General features: G+C 45.7%; 1 protein-coding gene across 4 annotated transcripts in view; it reads left to right on the forward strand.

Moving 5' to 3' along the window:
* ush (Zinc finger protein ush) overlaps window positions 1-23,483 on the forward strand; it is a 116,501-nt gene that overhangs the window by 57,048 nt on the left and 35,970 nt on the right. Inside the window, exons 1-2 of one of the 4 annotated variants that reach the window (XM_034320664.2) lie at window positions 13,502-21,889; window positions 22,465-22,921. The exons of 1 other annotated variant lie outside the window; for it this stretch is intronic. In XM_034320664.2, the coding sequence (XP_034176555.1) occupies window positions 22,852-22,921 (70 nt within the window). In that variant the 5' untranslated portion in view covers window positions 13,502-21,889; window positions 22,465-22,851. Of the gene's footprint in view, window positions 1-495; window positions 707-13,501; window positions 22,922-23,483 lie in introns of those variants that run through there. 2 more of the 4 variants (XM_034320661.2, XM_034320663.2) reach the window with 2 other exon arrangements.

Raw genomic sequence — 23,483 nt, forward strand, 5'->3', positions numbered from 1 at the left:
GAGAGTTTATCTTTACGTTCTTCTAAAAGGTATTGTCTCCCGTTATCTCGCGCTATTTACCGAAGAAAGAAACAGCCGATCGGCAGATAGCGTCGAGTCATTGTCTAAACTCTCTGCCAGCCGATCTTCGATCTTTCCCTCTTCTCTGCTTTTCTTCCAAAGATAACAGGAAACGTGGAAAAATAGTAACGAACGTCATCCCCTCGTCTTAGCAATCACCGATAATTGATTCAATATTTTATTGAAAATTTTTCCCTTTTTTAACGTTAGGCAAATCGTTAACGCTTATCGCTTTCCTAACGTTCGTCCGCGTATTTGCGAAGCTTCAGAAAGTTCTCAATAAGCGAGTAAACGCGCGAAACGAATAGAAGGGGGCCTTCCGTAGCGATGATCTATCTTCTCGTCGCGTTTCCTCGCTTCTCGTTTACGTCACCGTCGGCTGCGAAGCTAAGCCTGAGCGCACAATAATTCTATCTATCTATTTATCTTGTGCAGCCTTCAAAAGAAAAGAGAACAATGACGCGGCTCGCGAGACGTTCGGCAATTTGTTGCGGCGAGAGGAGGACGGTGAAGGCTGGAGAAAGCACGAGACCGAATGATAAAAGAGACAGAGAGAGAAAGAGAGGTTCGGAGTTGTACGCAGTCGAGGTAGCCTCTATCCACGGCTGGGATCTAATCTCCCTCGGGAATCTGGCATCCTATACCGGTATCGTTCAGAGAATCTCTCTCCACCACCTCCCGTTTCTTCTATCCCTTCCATCGCCACCCCTCGTCCTATCTGAACGCTATGTCCTAGTTTATACACACTTCGATATCCTTCTGATAACGTTACCAACCTCCACCTCCTCCTCTTTCTATTCCTTTTCCTCTCCGCTAGTCCACCGTGTCCCGTCGATTACGTTGAAATTTCCTCGCTATTTCTCTTACACCCCTCTTCTATCAGGCGGTTCCTCGATACCGTTGACAGATAAAAATGTTTCGAGGACTGCTATCGATCGTGCCGGCTGCTAGATCTTTGGACTTCGATAAGACGATAGGATCGAAGATGACGCGATTACGCGGCGGAAGTTGTCCGATCAATCGGAGATCGGTCCGGGGCGAACGGCTCCGAAAATCGAGCGGGAAAATAGAAAAACGAAGTTCGATGCTGCTGGTGGTGGTTCCATCGATGCTTTAGATTCTTTTTCTTTCTTATCTTATTATTCTACATATGAAACTCTATAAATTTCTGTATGCGTAGAATCTACGTAAGTCGTCGAAGAATTGCCGTGTCTTTTCTTATCCGCGCCGATTTATCTATCTGGTTTATCTTCGACCGGTACATACGCCCAGTCGAGCGCAATTAATCGCACGTTTCACTATCACGGTTCATTCGATGCATGTATTCTCGGTTAAAAGCGCGATACCAAAGTGCGATGGTAATTTAATAAAATTGGCGATCTAATCTGACGAGCTTCACGCGTGATCTTTCTCTTCCTTTCTTTTTTTTTTTTTTATTATTATCATCGTCGAAAGATTTCAACATACCCGGTCGTTTTCGTAGCCCGTGAGCGATCGTTGATCAAGAAAGGGATTTTTCTTTTTAACAATTTACAACGCGCGAATGAAGTATAATTTAAAGATCGCCGCGGGCGAAAGGAAAATGGTAGGTAAATAAAGGTGGCGGAACGCGTTGAACAAACAAGCCTCCGCTTGGAATAACGTTTTCGCTTGATCGTGCTTGAATATTCACGGGGCCGCTGCATGCAGATAAGGGAAACGTTCGTGATCTTTCGACACAGATAACGAGGACCCCCGGTTATCGATGATCTTCGCTCGATACGTCGTCGATCCAAAACATATTTTCCAAACCCGCTGCACTCGCGTTCCGTGGCGCTGATTAAACCGTGTTTATCTTTATCGTAATCGGACCGATCGTAAAACCGTTCAGACGAACCGGACGCACCGGAAACATTTTCTCCGATGAATCTGCCCGATCCGATCAATCAAGAATATATTTGATCGAATACCTCTGTATATGCATCGACTCGAAACCTGCTCGCGATTCGAATCGAAATGTCCGCTACCAAGAGCAACATTTCTTGCGAAACACTGCTTTCGAAAGGAAATAGACCGGTGTAAGGGTGAGGAAGGATGACGGGGTTGGTGGGTGGCGAGGGGGTAAAAAGATCGCGGAACGTTACGCGAAAACGAGACTGTGAAGAGAAACGAAGCGTGGGAGGAAGAGGAATATACAAGGTGTTCCATGCAAGTGAGACAAATTGAATGTTTATAAAGAAAAAAGAAGAAAGAGTACATTAATTAATTATAAATTTATTATTCATATACAAGTATAGTATATCAATTTTACATTGATTGATAATTATACATAGTTACTTGACACGTACATTTTATGGATTATTTTATTTATCAAATTAATAAGTTCATACCGAATGAACGTTTTTACTTTGACACGTACATTCGATCAACGAACGATTTATTCCTAGAGCATTGATTTCGTTTCGATGAAATTCTGTAAAACTACAGCTGGTCCCAGCTAAATGGGACGCGCTGTATACGAGGCTGGAAAGCCTTGAGAGTTGCGGCGCCACTGGATGGAGATAAGGGAGCGTTATCGGCTGCGCAGTGGCTCTTATCAGCGATCGCGCTCTCCGTTTGCCTCTCCCCTCTCCCCCATTTGCCTCGCGCTGTTTCTCTGTCTATCTCGCTCGAAGCCCCGCTACCCTCGCGTAGCCTCGGTTCGCGGCTCGGCGATGCTATCATCTAACTAGCTCCAGCTACTGATTCTATCTCGCGTACCCACCCAGCAGGGCCGCCGCCAACCGAGACCCAGGGACGTCGCGAGAAAATCTGCCACCCGATCGCTACCTATTTTTTTTTTTCTATACTTTTTATCGTCCAAGTATAGTTAACATTCAGTTAGATTCACGACTTATTTGTAACGTAATCTTTATATGTTAGTTCGACAAAAGAGCCACCCCCTTAACCCTGACACTCGTCGCAAAGGAAACGTGTAGCAAAAGGAAGACTAAGAACGAATCCGGTATCCTTGGATCGAATCCAAAACGCGAATCCTTCGATATCCAGCAGCCCGAGCAGTCTCTTTGACCGATTCAACCCGACTACACTATTATCCTGACAGGCTGCACAGAGAGGAGACAAAAATCCGTGCTTCCTCTTCCTTCATCCCCCGATTTCTCTTTCTCTGTCTAGCTTTCCAGAGGTGCGCTATCTCCATGGAGATAGGGGAGGGAAAAACACTCATTTTTATACCGTCAAAATGTGTTATCTTGCTGGTGCGGCTCGTCTCTGCCTCCCCTCCCTCCCTCTTTCTCTATCCCTCGCCTTTTTACCTCTTTTTTCCTCCTCCTTTCGGGTCCGCGTTCTCTCTGCTCACACACACATACAGAGATACACACGCGTACACCCTGGGGGCGGAATTAACTCGCTACCAGATATCCACCCTCGAAGCCAGCCGCTCACCTCACCACCGCCACCCTATACGCTACCGTTTCTCCACCCTCTCGACATTTATATTGTCTACCGGTCGTCTAGGGGTGAAAAAAAGTGGCCCGTCCCCTTCTCTTCCCTTCGACTCTGGCGACGGTAAACGGCCAAGCGAAGGATCCCCTTTTCCGGTTCGACACCTTCGGTTAATCTCCGCTGTGTACGATTTCGGATAACCAGGTTTTCGGGTGTATTGAAAATCAAACTAGAATCCTAAGTTCTATTTCGAACGTTCCGTTTTTTCTCTTTCACGGAGTGCAAGAGGGATTCTCGAAGAGAATTTCCTCGATCATTCGTTCTCCAGCTTTGACGCACGACGCGAGTCTGGTTTATTTCGTGCTTCAATTTCCGCTGGACGCGCGTCACGGTCGAACGGTCACGAGCAACGGAGAAATAGGTGTAAAGAATCGAATTAACGAGGGAAAAGCTCGCGGAGAATCGAGAATTCGAGAGCAAGTCAGTCGCCAGCCAGACGTTCATTTAATTATTATCATCCCTAATGAATCTTCTTCCCTCTTCGCCCCTCTCTTCTCGTTCCTTCCTAATGGATTTCTGCGGCAAGTTCGGCTCGTTCCCTTTGTCATACACGTTTGTCGCCTTTGGGAAACGCTATTCTCCGACTGTTTCACCGATATACTTTGCGCCATCCCGGGCTGCGAATGAATCAACGGGGAAGTTCGTTTTATCCTTGTCGAGGATCACGCCACTTTTGTTCCAGCCAGTTGAATAGAACGCGAAGTATAAGGAAACGTTTTTAACTTAATATATATATAAAACACGGTTTCTGATACGCCTAACTCGATATCGTCGACAGCAATATTTCTCGGTTCAAGACGCTACTCCTGATAGCGCACAGCTCAAAAATTTGACAAACGAAGAAATTAAACCTCTTATCATCCCCGGCGACCGAAATTGCCTGGTCGTGAGAGAAACGTAGGAGCAAGAGGGAGGTTGCAGAAGAGATGATGGTGGTTAATGTAGACGAGAGAGGAGACTCGAATTAATCGTACGCCGGAGAAAGAACAGCGATATATACTTTCATCCTTGGTGGATTCTCGTCCAATTTGTCATCCTTAGGAAGTTCGAAAGTATTTAAAAAGTTGCCCAGCCCCGGGCCACGTTCCACGGTTTAATCGGCCCCCTTTTCCTTTTTCCACCTCCCTTGTCAGTTTCCTGACAACCATCCCCCTCATCATCGACCAGAATGAACGTCACGTCACGCTTCTTAACGTTTACCTTCTTCTTTTTCCTCCTGGAAAAACGCTGCTTGTTCTGTCGTGGGTACCATTATTTTCACGCGACTCGGAGCTTCGAAGATTACGGGAATTTGTTTCTTTTGCCCTTTTAGTGCTTTCCAGATGGTTATTTGAAATTACGGAGATGGAATATAGGACTCGGAAACACCTCTGCAGTTAATAGGATCCCTCCAGGACGATTTCCATCGTCGATCGAGCGTGTCCATCGGTCGGATGCTCGAATTTAATCGTACCACGGGTCTAGTTGTTCGTCGAGGAAGCTCGTGAAATCGTGATTCGCGAAATCGAGCGATTCATCTCGCGATCGACGAGTTCCTCGGCTTTCTCCATTCACCGTCGATTTCTTCTTCTTCGATCTTCGCTTCTCGTGGCCCCGTGAAGATACCGGGCGAAGGCTATCGGTCCTGAATAACCGTAAATTATAATTTAACTCAGCTGGCTCGAGGAAAAATGCTTTTCCCTGGACGAGTTCCTCGAAGCGAGATCTTTACGTTTCCACCTACGCGAAAGGTCGTTTTATCTCGCGATCTTCAAAGCTAATCTTCCAGTTCTGTTAAACGCCATTCGTTTTCTCTATTCACCTGGTAATCGCGTTAATAATTTCTTTCTAAACGATTCCCCTAGCTAATAGAAGATTCACAAAAGCCACGTTTGTTTTGCAACAAATAGGTTTCATTTCCGATTTTAATAAATTACATACGAGATTCGCAGCTACAACTTTACTTCTGCCCGAGGTATCGTTAAATCATCTTCTCGCATTTAATATCGTCGTTGCCGATAGTAATCTGCATGAAAGCACGGGCTCGAGGTTGGCGCCTGGTTGGAAACATCCTAGATGAGGATCTAGGCGGTGCCAGGCATATTCCATCGGTTCGGTTTCACCTGGCTGGCCAAAACGAAATCCTCGCCGATCGTTGCACGTCGATACATCTCGATATGCAACTCTCGCGAGAAAGAGATCTCATCTAGCAGTCACGAGAGGCGGAAACGGGGAAGCGTTCGAATTGAAAGAACCACGTTGTTCGAGGGGAAAATAAACGAAAGTCTGAGAACGCTTTCAATCAATCTGCACGAATATCATCGTAACGTATGATAATATCTTTAAATTTCAAAAAAGAGTTTCATCAATAACTTTGTTGAAAATCATTCCAACTACGAATGTTCGATTAATCCTCGGACGACGGACCATTGAGAGAGGCACAATTCTAATTTCATTCCGTGCTTCATATTATTTTCATTTTCTAAATTTCGCACTGTTCCTTAAAGAATTTAACATTTAATACCCTTGTATGTGCCTTATAAGTATCGATCACGATTGACCCAAGCTCCGCCGTTCAAGGGTTAATAAGCAAGCGCATGTAGCAATGTTTACGGCTCTTTAATAGCTAGATGAAATGTTTAATTAACGCGTTAAATGCCATGGTAAAAAGGAACTCGCGCGGAGTATAGTAAGCTATAATTATTCGGATTAGAATCGTTTTATTTTCCAATTTGCCGGGCCAATATCGACCTCCTCCCGCAACGTTGCATGAAACGTACAAGTTCTAAGAAATAGGTAAAGACGAATGCGATGATCGCGTTACCACGAGTTTTCCTCTTACTCCGTCGTTTCTATCCGTGGGCGAAAAAACAGGACAAGGAAACGCGGCTGAGTTTATCCAACAGGAGGCACGGCGATGGAACAGAAGCGCGTGGAAAAAAGAACCGTAGGATCTGAATACAATCGTGAGACATTAAGGTCGGGCCGAGTGCAACATCCGCGAGCGTCGCGAAGCGTGGGTGTTGCGTCGGGTATCGCGATACAGATAGCACGGGGTGAGACCATTTAAGGGCAACCAGCGAGCCGCCAAAAACGGATAAGATGGCGTGCGGAAGGTAGGGAAAGCCTTGCCGGTGAAATCATAAATCTCCTTCACGCGGTACGTAATGGCTGGTGGAACGCGGCTACCGGGAAATCGTTTCTCCGTTTGTTCCCGCTGCGTTTTCTAGAATTTCCACGTCCAACTCGCCCGGGGGAGAGGGGAGGACGAGTTGCATGTGAAAGTTGCATGACTGTAAGATTTTAACTTAGATCAACCGTACGGGATAGTCACCGAGAGAAAATATAAGAAAACATTTTCAATTTTCACACAATTAACGCGGTAAGAATAACGATGTTCGACTGATGAAATTTTTTCAAATTATACGACATTAACAGAGAGGCAGAAATTATCGCCGGTTAACGAGAGCCTCTTATCAAATAACCCTCTCGAATATTTTTCTGCAACTCGTCCCGGACGAGTTTGCAACATTCTCGGCATAACCAGATCGCAACGTTTGATACGATCGAACGAGCGTGCAGTTGAAATCAGCCGAAAACGCCCAACGAACGTTCTTCGTAATTCCGTTCGACAAAATTACTTTAATCGAGGCTAATTATCGAGCTACGATATCGCGGGACCACCCAGACGAACGTACGGCAGGTATTATATCTTGGATAAATCGAGACGTTCTTCGTGTCCGGAGGAGGATAAGGAGCTTCGAATAAGAAGAAAGAGGTGTGTCGTCCTTAAAGTTCCTGCCGCGCACGTGTCCCGCATCGTGGATTCCAGTCACGTGTCCTATCGGAAATTAGAGCCCCGTCAAGTCGAGCGAGTCGAGCGGCCACCCTCCCTCTCCTCCACGTTCACCAGCAACTCGAAACTTATGGGGTGGTGAACGAGCAGCGGTGGACGTCGAGTAGGGTGAGCGCCTCCTTCCTTTGCTAAGGTTATACGATCCAGATCGTTTTCCTCGCACGGGCCAGCTCGCCCTTACGCGTGCAATCTCGCCAACCTTTCAACCCTCTTCGGTGACCAGGCATTTCCTGACAATCTTTTATTCAACTTCTGACGACAAAGGTGTAAATATTAATTAATATAACAGAGATTCTTTTCTATCCCATTCGAAGCGTAGAAAAAATATCCGTTTCCAAGACAAGTGTCATACCCTTCTAAAATTAGCCTTCAATTCTCATTCCCCCCGGATAATTTCTGCTTACCTTTCTCAGAAAAGGGCAATGATAAACCGCGACAAGTGTCTCGTTACCTCTTCACTCGGATCCCATTCCAATGACACCAGCCCCGCGTCCAGATCGGTCCTCTTCATCCCCTAGAACGAGAGTCCCGTTCGAGAGAGCTCGAACACGAAGCGTCGCTGGCGATAATTCTAAAAACGGCAGCGAACGATGGCCGAGGGAGAGGAGGCGGCGGGGGTGGCGGATAGTAGTGAAAGAAAAGAGGGGTGTCAGAGGAGGGAATGGAGGGTTCGGTGGGCAGAGATCGAGCCCGTTGGTGGTTTCACGACGGGAAAAAGCTGCTGGCGTTTGCAGCGGGATGGATTTCCACCGCGAATCGACAATAATTGTCTGAATCAGCCGGTGCTCGTCTCCGAGCCACTCCTCCTAGCGTGTTGGCCGCCGCGTGTAACGAGGCAGCTTTGAAAAGAGACGAAAGCGACGAAGAGGGTGGGCCGGGTTGGTAACGAACGAAAGACAAAGGAGCATCCCGTTCGTCGAATCGCACGCTCAGGCGTCGTCGAGCATGGCGTATCTACATCCCCTGGCACTGCCTATTCAGAAACTCCCTTGTACGCTTTACCGTGTGCCACTCGAAGCCCGCAAGCCTGCCCACGATTACTGCCGATACATCCATTCCTCTCCCTCTCCCTTTCTTCTCCACTTTTCATTTCATTGCTTTACCTCGCACAGATTAGAGCTGCTCTCGTCGTCGTACGTTTACCACCCACACCCTTCTTCTCCTTTCGCTTCGATGAATTTAAATTTTCAATTTGATACGTTCTAATATTCTTAATACTAATTCATTTTATTTCCTATTTGTTTCAGGTAAGTCCGCAATGTAATTCTGTATCGATTTTCCTCGTCGTTCGGTATCCGTTTCGTCGATTCGCGTAAGTAACCAGATAATTAATGAAATTTCACCGAACAACGATCGCGCCCGATAAGTCACGATCGAGAAACAAGAGAAACGTGAAAGGGGTTGGGCGAGAGGAGGAAAAAACAGCACCGGTACGGGACATCGGCTCGTTCTTCATCGGGGGTTTCAAGGGAATCCGTCTTAAGAAATCGCTCCGGTCCCTTATCACCATAGAACAGGAATCCTTTTGCTGCAGACGCGTTCGATCATCGGCGGAGAGAACAGCGGCCAGATAGTTGGAGCGATTTGTAACGCCATAGAGAATAAACGCGCACGGCGAAGCCGCAGCGGGGACCAGGGTGAGGGGTAGTTGACGGCGATGTTCGATTTATCAGAGGCTTTCTCTCGATGAAAATAATAGCGAAACATAACTGGCGGAAAATAGAAAAAAATGAAGAGCCTCGGTATTGCTTCAGATAATCTTGTCAACGTGTCGTTGTTATAGATTTATAGGGATCATTGAAACTCGTGAATTTTTAAATAACCAGATAACTATCTCGGTCCGTAACGTAATTCGCCAGCAATTCGTTAAAAGAATTTTGCGAGTAACCTCCTGATATGAAAGGCGAAAAAGCATATCCTATGTTTTACGTATCAGGGAGCAGAGTGTGTCTGGTCTGAAACGCGAGAAAGTGGTGCAGTTCGTGGTCCAGGTTCAAGGGTTGAGAGAGCAGAGGGAGGTATAGAGGGTGAGCTAGGATCGTGCAGGGGTAGTAGAAGCGTAGTACCACCCAGGAACCACGGACGCCGCCGCCCACTCGTGTGGAAAAATGATAGCAGCGTACTGACTGAGTGGCCGTGCTTCTGTCTCCCTCCAACTTTCCCATTGAAGCATCCACGGGGGTGGCTGAGGGTGGACTGGGTGCCGCTACGTGGCTAGAGGGGGGTTGGGCGGTGGCAGGGAGAGAGACGAGATGCCTGCTCCCGATTCCCTTATCGCCACGGCACAGTTGTGTGTGCCTTTATGAAGATCTGTCAAACTCTACCCTCTTCCTCGCTCACCTACCACCCTTCTATCTTTCCTCTTTCTTCCATCTATCCTCTCTCCTTTCCCTTACTCGCTCGTTCCTCTGTCGCGGGTGTTGCGGACCTAGGTGTAATGACGTATCGTGTATCTAGCGCACGTCGAAGCCAAACGCCGTTTCTCCGACTCCTTTCACTTATCTGAACGCGAACTTTGCTTTTTTCCTCTCTATCTCTCTCTCTCTCTCTCTCTCTTTCGTTTTCAACGGTGGTTTATTTGGGTGGCGCGGCAGGGTGGAACGCGACTGTCTGGACGGCGGACCTGATTCAGGAACGAGCTGAATTTTTTTCCCCCATCTCTCTCTCTCTCCCTGCCCGCATGCTGTTTCTTATCCCGTGACATTTTCGTTTCTACCTAACAGATCGCAACACAGGTCGGATCATTGAAGCATCACGGCGCTCGATAAATTCGACGCTTCGTTTCGAGGATGTTCGAGAAACCGTGAACGTGTTATCCGATTCGAATCTTCGGCATCTGGCGCGGTCGAATCAGCCAGCGTTCGTGTTGAGGGTGGTGGGTGGTAACGGTAACTAGCTGAAAGTAGAGGAGCGCCGATATCACACGTCGTAGGACATCGTAGTTTCATTCAAATGCTCAGATAACGGCCACGGTAATGGCGGCAAGTTCTCTGACTGTGTCTCACGACGCCCTCCGCGACGTTACTTCGCCGGAATCAATGAATTCGAACACGATAATGCGAACTTCTGCCAAGAGAACCGCTCGACTCGTCTAATCTGGCTTCGGAAGAAGAAGAAGGCTACTACTTGACTCGCTTTCTCCCTTTCCTCTTTGAACACCCTTTAACAACGGGTGTAGTCGAATTTTTCTATCGATCCTAAGGGTTAATTTCTTCGAAAGTATTCCGAATTCCGCGATACGCCCTGTAACCCTGAGAAAGCGATGTCGCCCAAGACGAGACGCGTAAAGGGCAGCGAAGCAATTCATTAAAGCTGCACGACCTTCGAAGGAACAAGCAGTTAACTCCGCCCATTTCAACCAGATTTGTATTATATAATTAGCCGAAACAAGGCATCCAGAAGAAGGACAGAGAAAGAGTATACGTACTGGGCGTGAAATGCCAAGGAATTCGTTCGGATCCTCATCAGCTACTAGACTCTTTTTCTCTTTCTCTCTCTCTCTCTATCACGACTGCCAGTAATCCTCTTCAGGGTCGAAGGATTTCACGATCGCTAATGAGATTCCGAGTGTCAAAACTCGGCTTGGGGCCTGTTCTCTTGGACGCACGCACACGCACGAGACGTGGCCACCAAATAACGGATCGTAGCGATTAGATGGAAGCGATAAAGGTGTCCTGAGGTGGGCTACGGGTTGAACAGGTATACAGGCGTACCAGGTCGCTTCTTCTTCGTCGTTGTTGGTTGATAGGAGGGAGAAGGATAGAACGATGGGAGGAGGAGAGGAAGAGGGAGAGGAAGTGGCAGAGGACGAGGGCAGAAAAGATAAAGAGAGGACTAAAGAGCGGAGATTAGCGCTAATGCACCATCGAGGGAATGGGATGGTATGGGGGCGAGGTCCATCGTATCTCTCATATTTCAGACCCCCGTGACGTCGTCCGAGATACCGAATCATTCCCACCTAGAGTCAAGCCGTATATTTTTAGACGGTCTCCTTTTCTTTCGTTAACCGAAGCCTTCCTGTTCCTCTCGAACGAATTTGCTCGATCGAGAAATATCGTCCTCTGACGGGGAAAAATCGTATTCGTTATCGGTCGCGTAAACTCCGATAATTATAACGGAAGATGACTTTCTACTTTGTTAGCGATCTTTCGTACGCCAAAGGGTACATGCGAAATGGGTTGATCGTTCACGGTTCGACATAGTCTGATCGTCGTAAAGTTGAAGGGATTTTTAGTTGGAATAATTTTCCCAACGATCCGCCGACGTGTGGGCAGAATACTTGTAAATCACTCGGCCGGTTGCACGGAATACCGTGAGCTCGCCGATATTTATCTGGCTGAAAACCGAGGGAAGCTTATTAGACTCGGATCCATGTACCTTAACAGACGTTCCTTATCTCAGGTGTCGACGCCTCGTGCGGAAAAGGTTAACGTCGGGACAAACGTTAACCTCCGATTTACGTTGCTGCTCTTTTCACCGGGGCCCACCACCACCGTCGCGCCGTTGCTATTTCGCTATTTATCGAAATAGCTGACTCGATCGAGCTCGCAATTAGGATCGAAAACCGCGCACGTACGCTTGCGAAATCGAATTCCATGTTGCCGGTGGAGAATAATGTTTAAATTGTCTGCATTTATTCGTTCAACCTTCCATGTAGGTGCTTGCATACTGATGTGATTCGATTTTTAATTATAGGGCAACGTGTACAGTTGTTGACCCCTCGAAAATGATTGACCATTTTCCTAAAAGAGTAGGAAATATAATACATGTAATGCGTTTTTTAACACTCGGACGACGGACCATGGAGAGTGGCCCAATTTTAATTTAATTATGTTACTTCATATTGTTTGTAGCCCAAATACTTTTTATATCGTATAAAATTATATTTTCTATTGTTTTAGGAAAAGGGTTGATTATCATATTAGTGATGTATAAATTTCAAATTTTGAAAAAATAAGAAACAATGAAAATATGTTTCAAATATATTGGAGTCGAAGAAAATAGTAGGGTATACGCTATAAAATGGAATTTGTACCGAATAAAAATTAGGTTACACAGGATTAATTAATCTATCGAAAAATCACGATTGCGATATTTACGTGGTAAGAGCAATCGCGATTCGCTTCGGAACGTTGCAAATATCAAGAGAGACAAGATGTCCAGGTTCACCGGTTAGCTTGTAAATCGTCTCGTGTAACGTGTTCGCGAATTAACGACGCTTTCAGCGACTCGTTATCCGCTCCGGCTGTCCGCGCTATTCTTTATAGCATTATAAACTTCGGCCGTTGCATTATCGCGAACCGTTCGATATCTTTGCACTTTGTATTTTCTCGATCAATCGCGTCGCGGCAACTGCGCCGATCGTTTCATTTCATTTTTTTCGTCGGTAAACAATTCTTTTTCGTCGCTCGACAGTTCCACCGCCTCGTGAAAATTCGAACGTATCGAATTATATCGTTGAAGGAAAAAGAAATTTCATTGCGACGCTTAATTATCTCATCGCGACGGTTAATTATAGAAAAATCGTAAATGTAATTATAACGTTTCGATATTCCTCCATCCCCAAATTATCGAAACGATGAAAAAAGTAGAGGGGGCGGTTAACGGTTGTCGAAATCAATCGGTAGAGCCACCCTCGCTTAACCCCCCGTTACAGCCTCTCGTTCGGGCTAATATTGGCTCATAAAAAAAAAATCATGTTATCCGTTCACGCGTACGAGCTTACACGGTGCATCCGTTTTTGCCAGCGACCGGCCGATGAAGAGAGAGAATACGGGTACGATAGGGGGTTGAAGAGAAACGAAACATGGGTCTGGGTACACGAGCGTCAGCAGCCAATTCACGCTGCCGGATAACATCGAATATTTTTCGAGTGAACGTTAGCGAGAGAGAAAAAAAAAGGAGAGAGAAAAGCGAAAGCTCGTGAACAGAGCAAGATAGAAGAGAGGGTTGAGGGTTGAATTCGCGTGGGTCGAGGCCGTTAAAAGGCCTGCTACGAACTTTTCGACAATAACCAACGTCGACCAGGCAGTTATTGAATTTTTATTGGCGACGACCAGTCAATTTGCGATTACAACCCCCCCCCCCCCCCCCCCCCCCTGCTCGTCCTCTTTCACAATGGATCGACAGCTCGTTCGAGGAAGAGACACCTCGTTTCTTTCTATTCGACACTTCTCGATCGAGAAGTTTTCTTCAAGGTGATTCGAACGATGGATGAGCTGCACGGATGACGTGAAAATTATTACGTCCGTCAGATGGGCTCCAGGGATGATTTCTCTTATGATTTCTCAGCGGGTAATTTGACGATCGACGGATTCCAAGCGTCACTGCTGTCGATGATGGATCGCCGATAGGAATTTGATCCTTCCCGAAGCTTGGAAATTGAACAATTATCAATCGAACCGTATTATTTCGACGAAATGTCGGTGTCGCAAGAAGTATACTCTCGTCTACCACGAGGAAGATTGCCGAGGTGCCGTTCAAAGTGAAGACGTCCTGCTACGTGTTCGAAGGGTCACCGTATATCCTTTCCGAGCTGTTCAAGGAAACAGGAACGACTTGGCTGTTCGAGAACCGGAAGCAGCGCGTGTACACCTTAATGGACTCTTCGAGTATGCCACTTAACCGGTTGTTGCGTAAGAGGAGAACGATTCTCACCTGCCTTTACGAGGGGTGGCACACGTGTCCAAAGGGGATGGGAACGGAATTTCACTTATTTCTTTTCTTCTCTTTACCATGCGAGCTTCTTGTAAGAAGTTCTTATTGCAGGAAGTTCTCGTGAACCCGAAGGGTGGCAATTAAGCACGAAACGTAGTTCGTATCGAAAATGGTATTTATTTTAAATTCGAACTAAGCGATGCGAACTGTCCGGAGGTCGAGCTCTTGCAAAACGGGGGTGAGAGGCCGAGGAAAAACTAGAGGGGAAAAACTATTGGAAATTTTGTGCGGAGAAGGGGTTAAGGATAAAATCTGGGATTTTGGAGGAGGGTAATTTATGGCTGTCTTTATTACCACAGCAAGTGTTTTAACAATGCAAGGATCGACGTTGATCAGATGCCTGATTTCTAGGGGTTGAAAAATAGGAGTTTCAGGAATATCTGACAAAGTTCGCAAGTATTACAAGTACCATCTTGATTTTAACAAATAAATTTTCATTCTTTCTGATATTTTTAATTGATACATTAACTATCATTAGTGATAGGGATCTTTGTGAAAGGTTAGTGAATTTTCAATGTTTCGCTGCGTTCTACGATCCCGAAAGCACTTCCGTTCGCGATAAAACATCAATGGTGAAATTCGACCGATAGATTTGCATGACCGGTGAAAATCGGCCATCTATCAGACCGGCTTTCGAGAGGCACGCTTCTCACCTGTCGTCACAAAGGGGTGGCTGCGTGTTCCACGGGGTGGAAACGACGTATAAACACGCGTGAGGGATGAACTGCGCCTGGTCGACCTCCTGACGCGATCGACCATCGGCGTTAGATCATTCTTGACACGGCATCCGGCTATGCTTCTCTTTCCTCCCTTCTCTCGGGGTCATTTTTTCCAAACTTCCTCCGATACGGAAAGAACAATGCAAATTGTCATACACGAGATATCGCGTGAAACATTGCCGGTCTGGTGTAGGTAATTAAAAATTGAATCGCGGTATATCATCGGGGCGGAACTTTTCACCGAGTGCTTGATATCTTTCTTTTATTTTGAAAACAAGAAAAAGAGTTTATAATTGGCCGCTCCGAGAATAGCGTGCGTATTTATATTTACACACTAAAGATCGTACGTTCCTCGAGGTATAATTTTAATAATTACCACTGGAAAAGTAGCTTTTTTTTTTTTAAATCTTTGCTTTACTTCCTTCTTTACTTCGGTCAGGCGCGGTTAAAGCTTTCGTGATGGTCTTTGAAAGCTTGTTTCTGAAATATTTTCTCGAAGAAACAAACGAATTCGTTAAAGAATTTATAAAGTAATCGCGTGCGTTGTTTCGTTCGTCGGAGATTATTAATAATTGTATGAAAATTCGTTGAACGGTGATTTCGCAACTTCCGTTAAATTGACCTCTCGAGCGTATTCGCGAAAGGTCGTTCCACGTTTCCCGTCGAGTTTCTGTTCGAAGTTAATGGCTTAATGGCGAGTCGATGTCCGAGCGAAGAGGGTAACATTTCACGGTGCTTGGTCAATACAAGCGGGACAATTACACGGTCGTTCAAGCTTCTTCTGTAGTCTGTTTCGTAGAGAGCGAACGATATCAAACACAAACGCGTTATCTTATCACGCGGAAACCCTCGTTTCGCCGTCGCGTCGCTTTCTTTTTCCTTTTCTTCTTCCTCGTCTACACCGTCTCATTGCTATTCGTACTTCCACCTCTGACGGACAGTGGATCCATTTATTCGCAAATGCCAAGGCCGAGGGAAAGATCGACGATCGTGAAATACGTGAAACCGTACGTTGCCATAGGGTAATTTACACAGTTATTGACCCCTATACGATGATTGACCGTTTTCTTAAAAAAGTAGTTTCTTGATATTATTTCGACAGAGTGGGGCACAAGCAAAATATTTTAGTGGTACGTGCTATAGTTTGCGCTATCACTATCTACAGATTAAAGGAACTCGAAAATTCTCTAATCCGATTAGGAATAGATAACGATAAACAAATACTTTCAAATAAATTAATTTTTATTCAATATAATTATCTGAATATTTAATTAATTAATTAATAATTAGTCACTCTGCCGAAATAATATCCGTTTCTTACATAATAAACTATAATTTTATTCAGAACAAAGGGTATTCGGGCTACGAATAATATGAAGTACATATTAAGTAAATTAGAATCGAGGCTCTCTCCATGGTCCGCCGATTATTTCTTATTTCTTTTCAATATTTCTTGCAGAATAAGAATTCATACTCAAAGACGTCTTAGCGCAGACGATCATCGATAGGTGTTAATATTATTTTCGCCCGTTATCGTTGGATCTTTCAACGAAAATATCATCGGTTAATAGCTTTCTCCGGCGGACCAATTATAGCGAAAACGATCTTTTACGCGAGGACACGTCCGATACTATCGAGCATCGCCATCGTCCTCTTCGAAATTAATGGTAGAAACAGGGCGGCCGCGAGCGGAAGCAGAAGTCCTGAATGGATGGATTGCCAGATCCTGATCACTGGCCAGTTCCAGCAGCACTCTGAAGAGTGGTCGAGATAGCGACCGATCCTCCAGCTTGATCGACGATTTGTCAAAGTCTTTCCACGTAACGTAGCAAGACGACGGACACCAGGACAATGCTGTCTCTCAGCTCCACGGTTCTGATATTTAACGTTACATCGCAAAAAATCCGTCTCCTATCGGGCTTCTTGCGGTGGACAAAAAAGTTTCTCCGCCCTGTCCGTTTCTTTCCTCTAGTTAATACCCTTTCTATTCTTCTTTTTTAATCTAATCGAGAATGTAATGATATTTCATATGTCTAAACAAGTTTCCGTATTTCTTTCATAGAAATACATTCACCCTGGTTCTGATGCCGCATTATCGTTACGTTCGTAGACTTTCGCGTAGCCCGAGCCATGGTTGTCCGCATTAAAAACGCAGCATCCTCCGCGATAGTCGTGTTGGCGTGTATATACCAGGTCGCAGATGTCGCAAAACGCCGAGAGCAGCCGGCACCGAAGTTCTCCGATAGCCTGATGGTCATTTCTCATTTGCGTAATCTCGTCCTGCTACCCTTGCTTTTCTCTCTCCTCACCGTTTATCCTCGCTGCATATATCTATATATATATATATATATATACACATATAGATACGTATATATATATATATGTAGAAGAGGAGGAGGGAAAGCGAGAAAGGTAACGGAAGCTCTTCCGCGAGCTCGAGGGGCTGACTCGAGCGACCATTTGTTCCGCAGGGCGGTTTTGACGAGGCGAACTCTCTGTCCTAATCGCCAACGCGACGCGACGCGACGCGACGCCTCCTCCACCTAGGAGCTAATCATAATTGCGCGACACGATAAAAAGTGTCCGGCTCTTTTTCACCGTCCTAGGCGTTCACCGGAGGGCACGCTCGGACGATGACGAAGTACAGCGAGCGGGTATCGCGACGCTTGATGCGCTCCCGTAATCGAGCCCCGACCAGTTCGCACGAGAACACGGAGCTTTTGGATTTCGCAGGGGGGCAATTTTGAAATGTAATGGTAGAAAGTCATCGAGAAGCGGAACGAGCTTCACTTTGGTCGTGTAAGCCATTAATTAATCCGTCGTAAAGATCGAGTTGGCTCCGACAAACCGATAGTTTAACGAATCACCGAGGTCCACCGTGAACGTACTCCGATGATTTACCCCGCGAGGAAAGGAGACACAGGTGGTTAATTTTGAAAAATCGGCCTAAGGGACGCGGGAAATGTTGGCGTAGAGGTCTGAAAGGGCGAAGGATGGATGATCGACGTACGTGGTGTCGGTGACCCGTAGCTTGTTTGCAGAAGCTCGGCGAGGAAAGAGAAAGGAGAAGAAGAGTTACTTGGCGCCGTGTTATCTTATTCGTTAAGATCCTCCGAGCAACCGAGAGGGGAGAAACAGATCTCCAACAGTGCTCTCACTGTCTCGCAAGATTCTCTCTTGTTCCTCTTCGAGTCTCTTTTCCCAGAGCGGATCGACGCTCCCGGGGGAGGAAATCCAGGAACAGCCTGGCTGTTTGAGTCGAGACGGGAGATAGACTCCTTACCCTTTCTCCTCTCTTTCTTTCGCCTCGATCTCTCATATCCTTTTATCCGGATGCTGGTCTCATCTGTCCGGCAAGATAGACAGGGATACGGTGGATGGTCCTCGCTCGTTGCTGGCAGTCATGCCCAGTGATTCGTGAGCGTGCAGATAACACCGTTCAACAAATTTTAACTTCCTTTACATCGTATACGAAATCCAGCCCGCGTTTCTTACAGAATTTCGCGAAGCTGATTAACACTTCGAACGGCCTAGCTATCGGAATGATTAACCCACGACGGACCATGGAGAGAGCTTTGATTTTCATTCAATTTTCTCAATTCAATTTCAAATTATTTTCAGGTTCTAAATTTTACATTGCCCCTTTCAAGATTCTTCTTCTTATATGTATTTTGTAAGTTTTAGTCCCGATTGACTCAGGCTTCGCTGTTCGATGGTTAATCGTAGAATTATTTTGATAAATCTAAGGAATCTACCGAACACATGAGAGTGAAATTCCTCTGGCACCAGGAAACATGTTTACGTATAAAATTGAATTTACATTCACGACACGGAAACATCGTCGGGATCATTTTTAATAATAACAGGTTCTCGCGGTTGGCTACACGATTCGAACCTCTCCGGCTTTCCTTCGAAATAAATGATTCACCATCGAAAAGACAAATCGTCCGGTCGAAATCGTTTCAGCCGGTCGAGTGATAAATTCACGGGATCGAGTGATCGGTCAGAGTGTTTAATTATGTTCCCTTGATTCATCCTCGCTAACGGGCGCTAATGAGACGCATCTTTTCAGCGTCGCGACGACCATTTATCCCGTTGAATCGTGAACGTTACGCAACGCGGATAACTCGCTCGCGATATTATTGCGGCTAACGTTGCGAAAGCGGACAATTATCGTTCGCACGATCGCTAATTACTTGCCAATAAATTATCATCGGCAGCCTTGCGGGGCACGACGATCGACGCGCCGGCAACCAGTCGAACTCGCGCCTCTCGCGAGTTACTTTTTAATTAGACCCGTCGAATGATTTACGGACAAACGCGAAAATCCTTTCGCTCTCTTTCGACTACCGTTTAATTGCTACCTTTTATTACGTTTTTTCTCGCGATTCCTCGCTAATAACCCGTGGCCACTGGACAAACCGTAACTAGGAACTGTCGATACGAATCGAATATCTTTAACGATATACACAAGGTGTCATGTTTGTCGATATAAATTGTTTCTCAAACCAGAATGATGTATGAAATCGAGATTGAAATTGAATCAGTTGCTAATACAACGTGTTATTAATTTGTGTATCGCATCTGTTATCAAAAAAATATCCTTCCGTGATTCACCGTTTATCCGACAGATACATAATTCACCGGACAATGTCACTCACTGTTCGCACTATGAAAAACAACGGACGATTATTCTGTTGGCAAAAATTTTTCTCTCCCCGGTCAATTGTAAAATGTAATCGCGAGCGTGGAAACGAGCCGAGTTGCCGAGACGCGAGGAGACAAAGAGTACGATTATTAGCTACACAACCCGTTCCCTACGTGTCTTACGATCCTCCTTATCGTTATCGCCATTAGTCACGGAGCCTGGGTTACGAGTATCGCCGGCCGTTATCGTTATCCGTTATCGTGCCACGCTATCGGCGAAGTTCAAGCTTCGTGACGCCGGTGACAGGAGGTGCTTTGGTACTCCGCTCTATATTCTACATTCACGCTTTTCTCTTCGAATGACGCGCGTAATTGGCGCAAAATTCACTATTGGAGTACGTCGATACCAATTGAGCAGAATGAACGCGTTGTTTATTGGCGTTGCGACGAAGTCTCTCAGTCCAAAATTTATCTAATCGGAAAATTTTGTAAATTGAATTCTCCGAATTCTAATCTTTCTTTTCTTTCTTGTTTGCCGAGGGAGAAATAATCCCCTGTCGCACTATTCGGCTAAGGGCACCCGGGCAGTGAGAAACTCGTACCACCCACGCCAAAAAACTCGGGCACCCTACCCATTGAAACCCTTCCCCCATGTGCGCCGACGGTACCCTTTCAACTCTTCAATTATCCCAGGAATACCGGCGTAAACTCCAAATTCTAATTTTTGCTAATTGAAAAACACTTCCAGTGAAATTGCTTCGTGAAAGATCGGAAGAAAAATGAAACAAATCTGGCCGAATTTTGTTTAGAGCAACTTTATTAGAGAACCGGCGATTCATAGCCGTTCGAGGAACGGTGTTCCGCGTTCGGCTCGAGTCAGCTTCGGGCTTAGCATCGAAAGGGAAAAGCGGAATGTTTGCTCGGTATTATCGTAAGGTAACAGAACGCGAGGAGAAAGAGAGAAGTAGAAGGGCAGCTGTCCTGGAACGGAAACGAGGAGAGAGAGAGTGAGAGAGAGGAGAATGATAACAGGTAGCCATTGCCATGGGTCGTGGTGCCGTTTGGAAAGCAGTGATAGTGCTTCCTTGCAACGGTGAGCATCTCGCTGCGGTTTCGTCTTTCAAGCATCCCGTCGGAAGGAGCTTTCCGCCTCGTCGAAAGCCTTCTCCCGTTAATCGCCAGCTTTCCAGCGGACAAAGATCCGCGAGCTTCGTGCCGGAAGATTCGAAGTCAGTTCGGATTACGAAACAGAAGAATGATTAAACACGAGAGTGCGATCGATAGTTATTTCTATAAGCCCGGTGCGAAAAAAAGAATTACACCTTTTATTTTTACATCAGTCTAATTGAAGCGGATTTTAATTAGAATCTTGTGAATTACAATGGGGATACGTGTTGTCGTTTCGAGTGAATTGCAACGATAATTAACAAGTGATACAGAGTGTTGCAATAATCGCAATGTTTGCACAGTGAGCAGAAATCATTTTTTTTCACTTTCATCCCTCTTAACACATTGTCGACCGGCAATTTTACAATAATAATATGGAATATTGTAAAATTGGTTTCGAAAATTAAAGTAGTCGATTTAAGTGCAAACGGGAGTTAACTCGTGACCGGTCAACAATCTGTTAACTTCATCAAATAATTCACACAGTTAGCTTTGAATCAAAGCGTACGAGAGTCGCTTCTTTTTCTCGAAATGCGAATTATAAAGTATAAAAGCTGAAAATAGAAATTTTCATCCCCCATTCGTCGAAAGTTAGATTTGAAAATAGAGAAAGCCGAAAGTGGAAAATGTTCGGTGTACTCGGTCGCGTGATCGCGAGACTGGAGTATCGTTGTCAGCATTCAATTACCCTTATCGCGGTCCAGGTGTCAGACGTTATCAGCCGCGGGCCAATGGGCCAGCCGTGACGAAAATTTCAGCGTGACGCGGTTAACTGGGGGGTCGATCGTGCCCTCCTAATTGTCGACGGCGGCGCGCAATTAGCCGCCGGTTTTCCGGCCGGATCGGTATTGCGCGTGTGCACGATCGATAAGATGCCGATCGTGGTTGTGGCGGCTTATCGAGCAACCAGAGTGGCCGATAAGAGTGTCCCCGTAGCTGTCGGGTAGAGCACACGGCTCGGCCGCGATACGCGGATTATCCGCGCGGCTCGTTTATTCCCGCGGTCGCAGCTACAACCACGACAAAATCGGCCTACTGGCCCCTAGCTCGATGATCCCCGTTTCGATACCACCATCCACCGATACCACGATCGATCCGCACCGATCGACGTTTTAGGCGAATCATCGAATGTTTCGTTAGTCGAGAGAACAGTGTACTGGATCTTCGATTGTGTTTTCAAATTCTCATAGACGATAGTGAAGAGAGAGTGATTAACGAAGGATGGTGCATAGTTTTATCTCGGAACTGTTGGAAATTGAAGGTAGATGATAACGAACGCGAGAAACAGGACAAATTATTTAAGATTTTCATATCCTTTTCTTCGTATCTTGTTAAATCAATCCGATTATCGAGGTTTCATTTCCTTCATTTCTTCTTTCGAACATAACATTAGGGATCGGTATTTACGTTCGGTAAATGTTTAGAAATCCACGTGCTCGACTCAGTGCAGAAGGACAGTTGCTTGCAGTTCTTCAAACGCGTCGGTCGATGTTTATATGCTCCGCTCCGGCGTCGAGCACGTGAATTTGTATACATTTACTAATTCATCTTGCTGGACGGATTATAATTATCAGTGTCGAATCAAGTGGTACGAGATAATGAGTTTCGCGTGTGATTCAAGATAATTGTGATCGTTACCACGCGTGTAAATCGCATCAGTTACGATCAAGATTACCATCGTTCGAATCCGATTTTCAGGAATTTATTTCTGATCTATATATCGTTCGGTTATTCAAAATATTTGATCGAAGAAATCGTTTTCATCGGTGAGAAATAAATTCCTAAAAATTCGTAAAAATTTAATCCTTTAAATCGCATCGAACTCTGAACAAGAAGGGATCGTCCAAGCCTGGTCTGCGTGGTTGGAAATCGCTCGTGTATTTGAATAAACACGCGACGAGGGGAAGGAGAGATCGATGGGCGGCGATAGAATCGCGAATATCGCGATAGTCTGTGCGGAGCTCGTGCCGATAACGTAACGCGTTATCGGTCCTGATCGAATCTGATCGGCACACTGATCAGGGCCATCTTGAAATCGGTAGAGTGTATTGGTGACGGTTGCGCGACGTTAAGTCGTTATTTCGGCCCCGAAAACCGTCGGGAAAATCGACCACCACCAGAATGTGATCGCACGTCGCGTCGACAAGTTTCTTCGCGAATAAAAGACAATTCGTGTATAAAAAAATAAGTGATACGCGAAACGGATCTCGTTTGATTTCTAACATGAGTTTGCTGTTATGGAGACAACGAAGAGGCAGCCAACTGAAGGGGGATGCATCGTTATCGTTGACAAGTGAGTGGTTTATTCTTAATGATAATGTATGCGATTAGAATGCATCTTGCAATTGCATCGATGCGCTTATGAATTATTATTTCAATTCTTCCGTGATTATATTCGAAATTTCGATCGAAGAATTTAGAAATATAATTTAACGATTTCGTCGATCGCTTGATCGAGTTGGAGCAAGTAAAAGCGTGTCGCGTTTGACAGCGATTAACTACGGGCGTATAATTGTGCAGGGAAGTTTCGAAGTTTACACGAGATAAGGTCGTTAGGAAGATAGAACGATAACCGAGTGACAACGCATGAAACGGAACTTCCATGTCTCATGGTCGTACGGTTTTATTCGCTAAAGTAAATCGGTCCGTTCTTTGAAAGAGAATCATGGTTGGCAAAATAATATGCTTTCCTCTGCTCTTCTGAAAGAGCCGAAGTGTTTCGAACGATTTCGTGGTAAAACGATCGATCTGGAGATCTGGCCGGAGAGGAATCGTTGGCCGATTCGTCGAGGAGGGTGATCGAAAGCAGGCGAACAGAGAGAAAAAAAGAAGGGGTTTCGTCGAACGTTGGCTGC

Source organism: Osmia lignaria, chromosome 13 (assembly GCF_051020975.1).
Source record: "Osmia lignaria lignaria isolate PbOS001 chromosome 13, iyOsmLign1, whole genome shotgun sequence".
NCBI classification, from domain to species: Eukaryota; Metazoa; Arthropoda; class Insecta; order Hymenoptera; family Megachilidae; genus Osmia; species Osmia lignaria.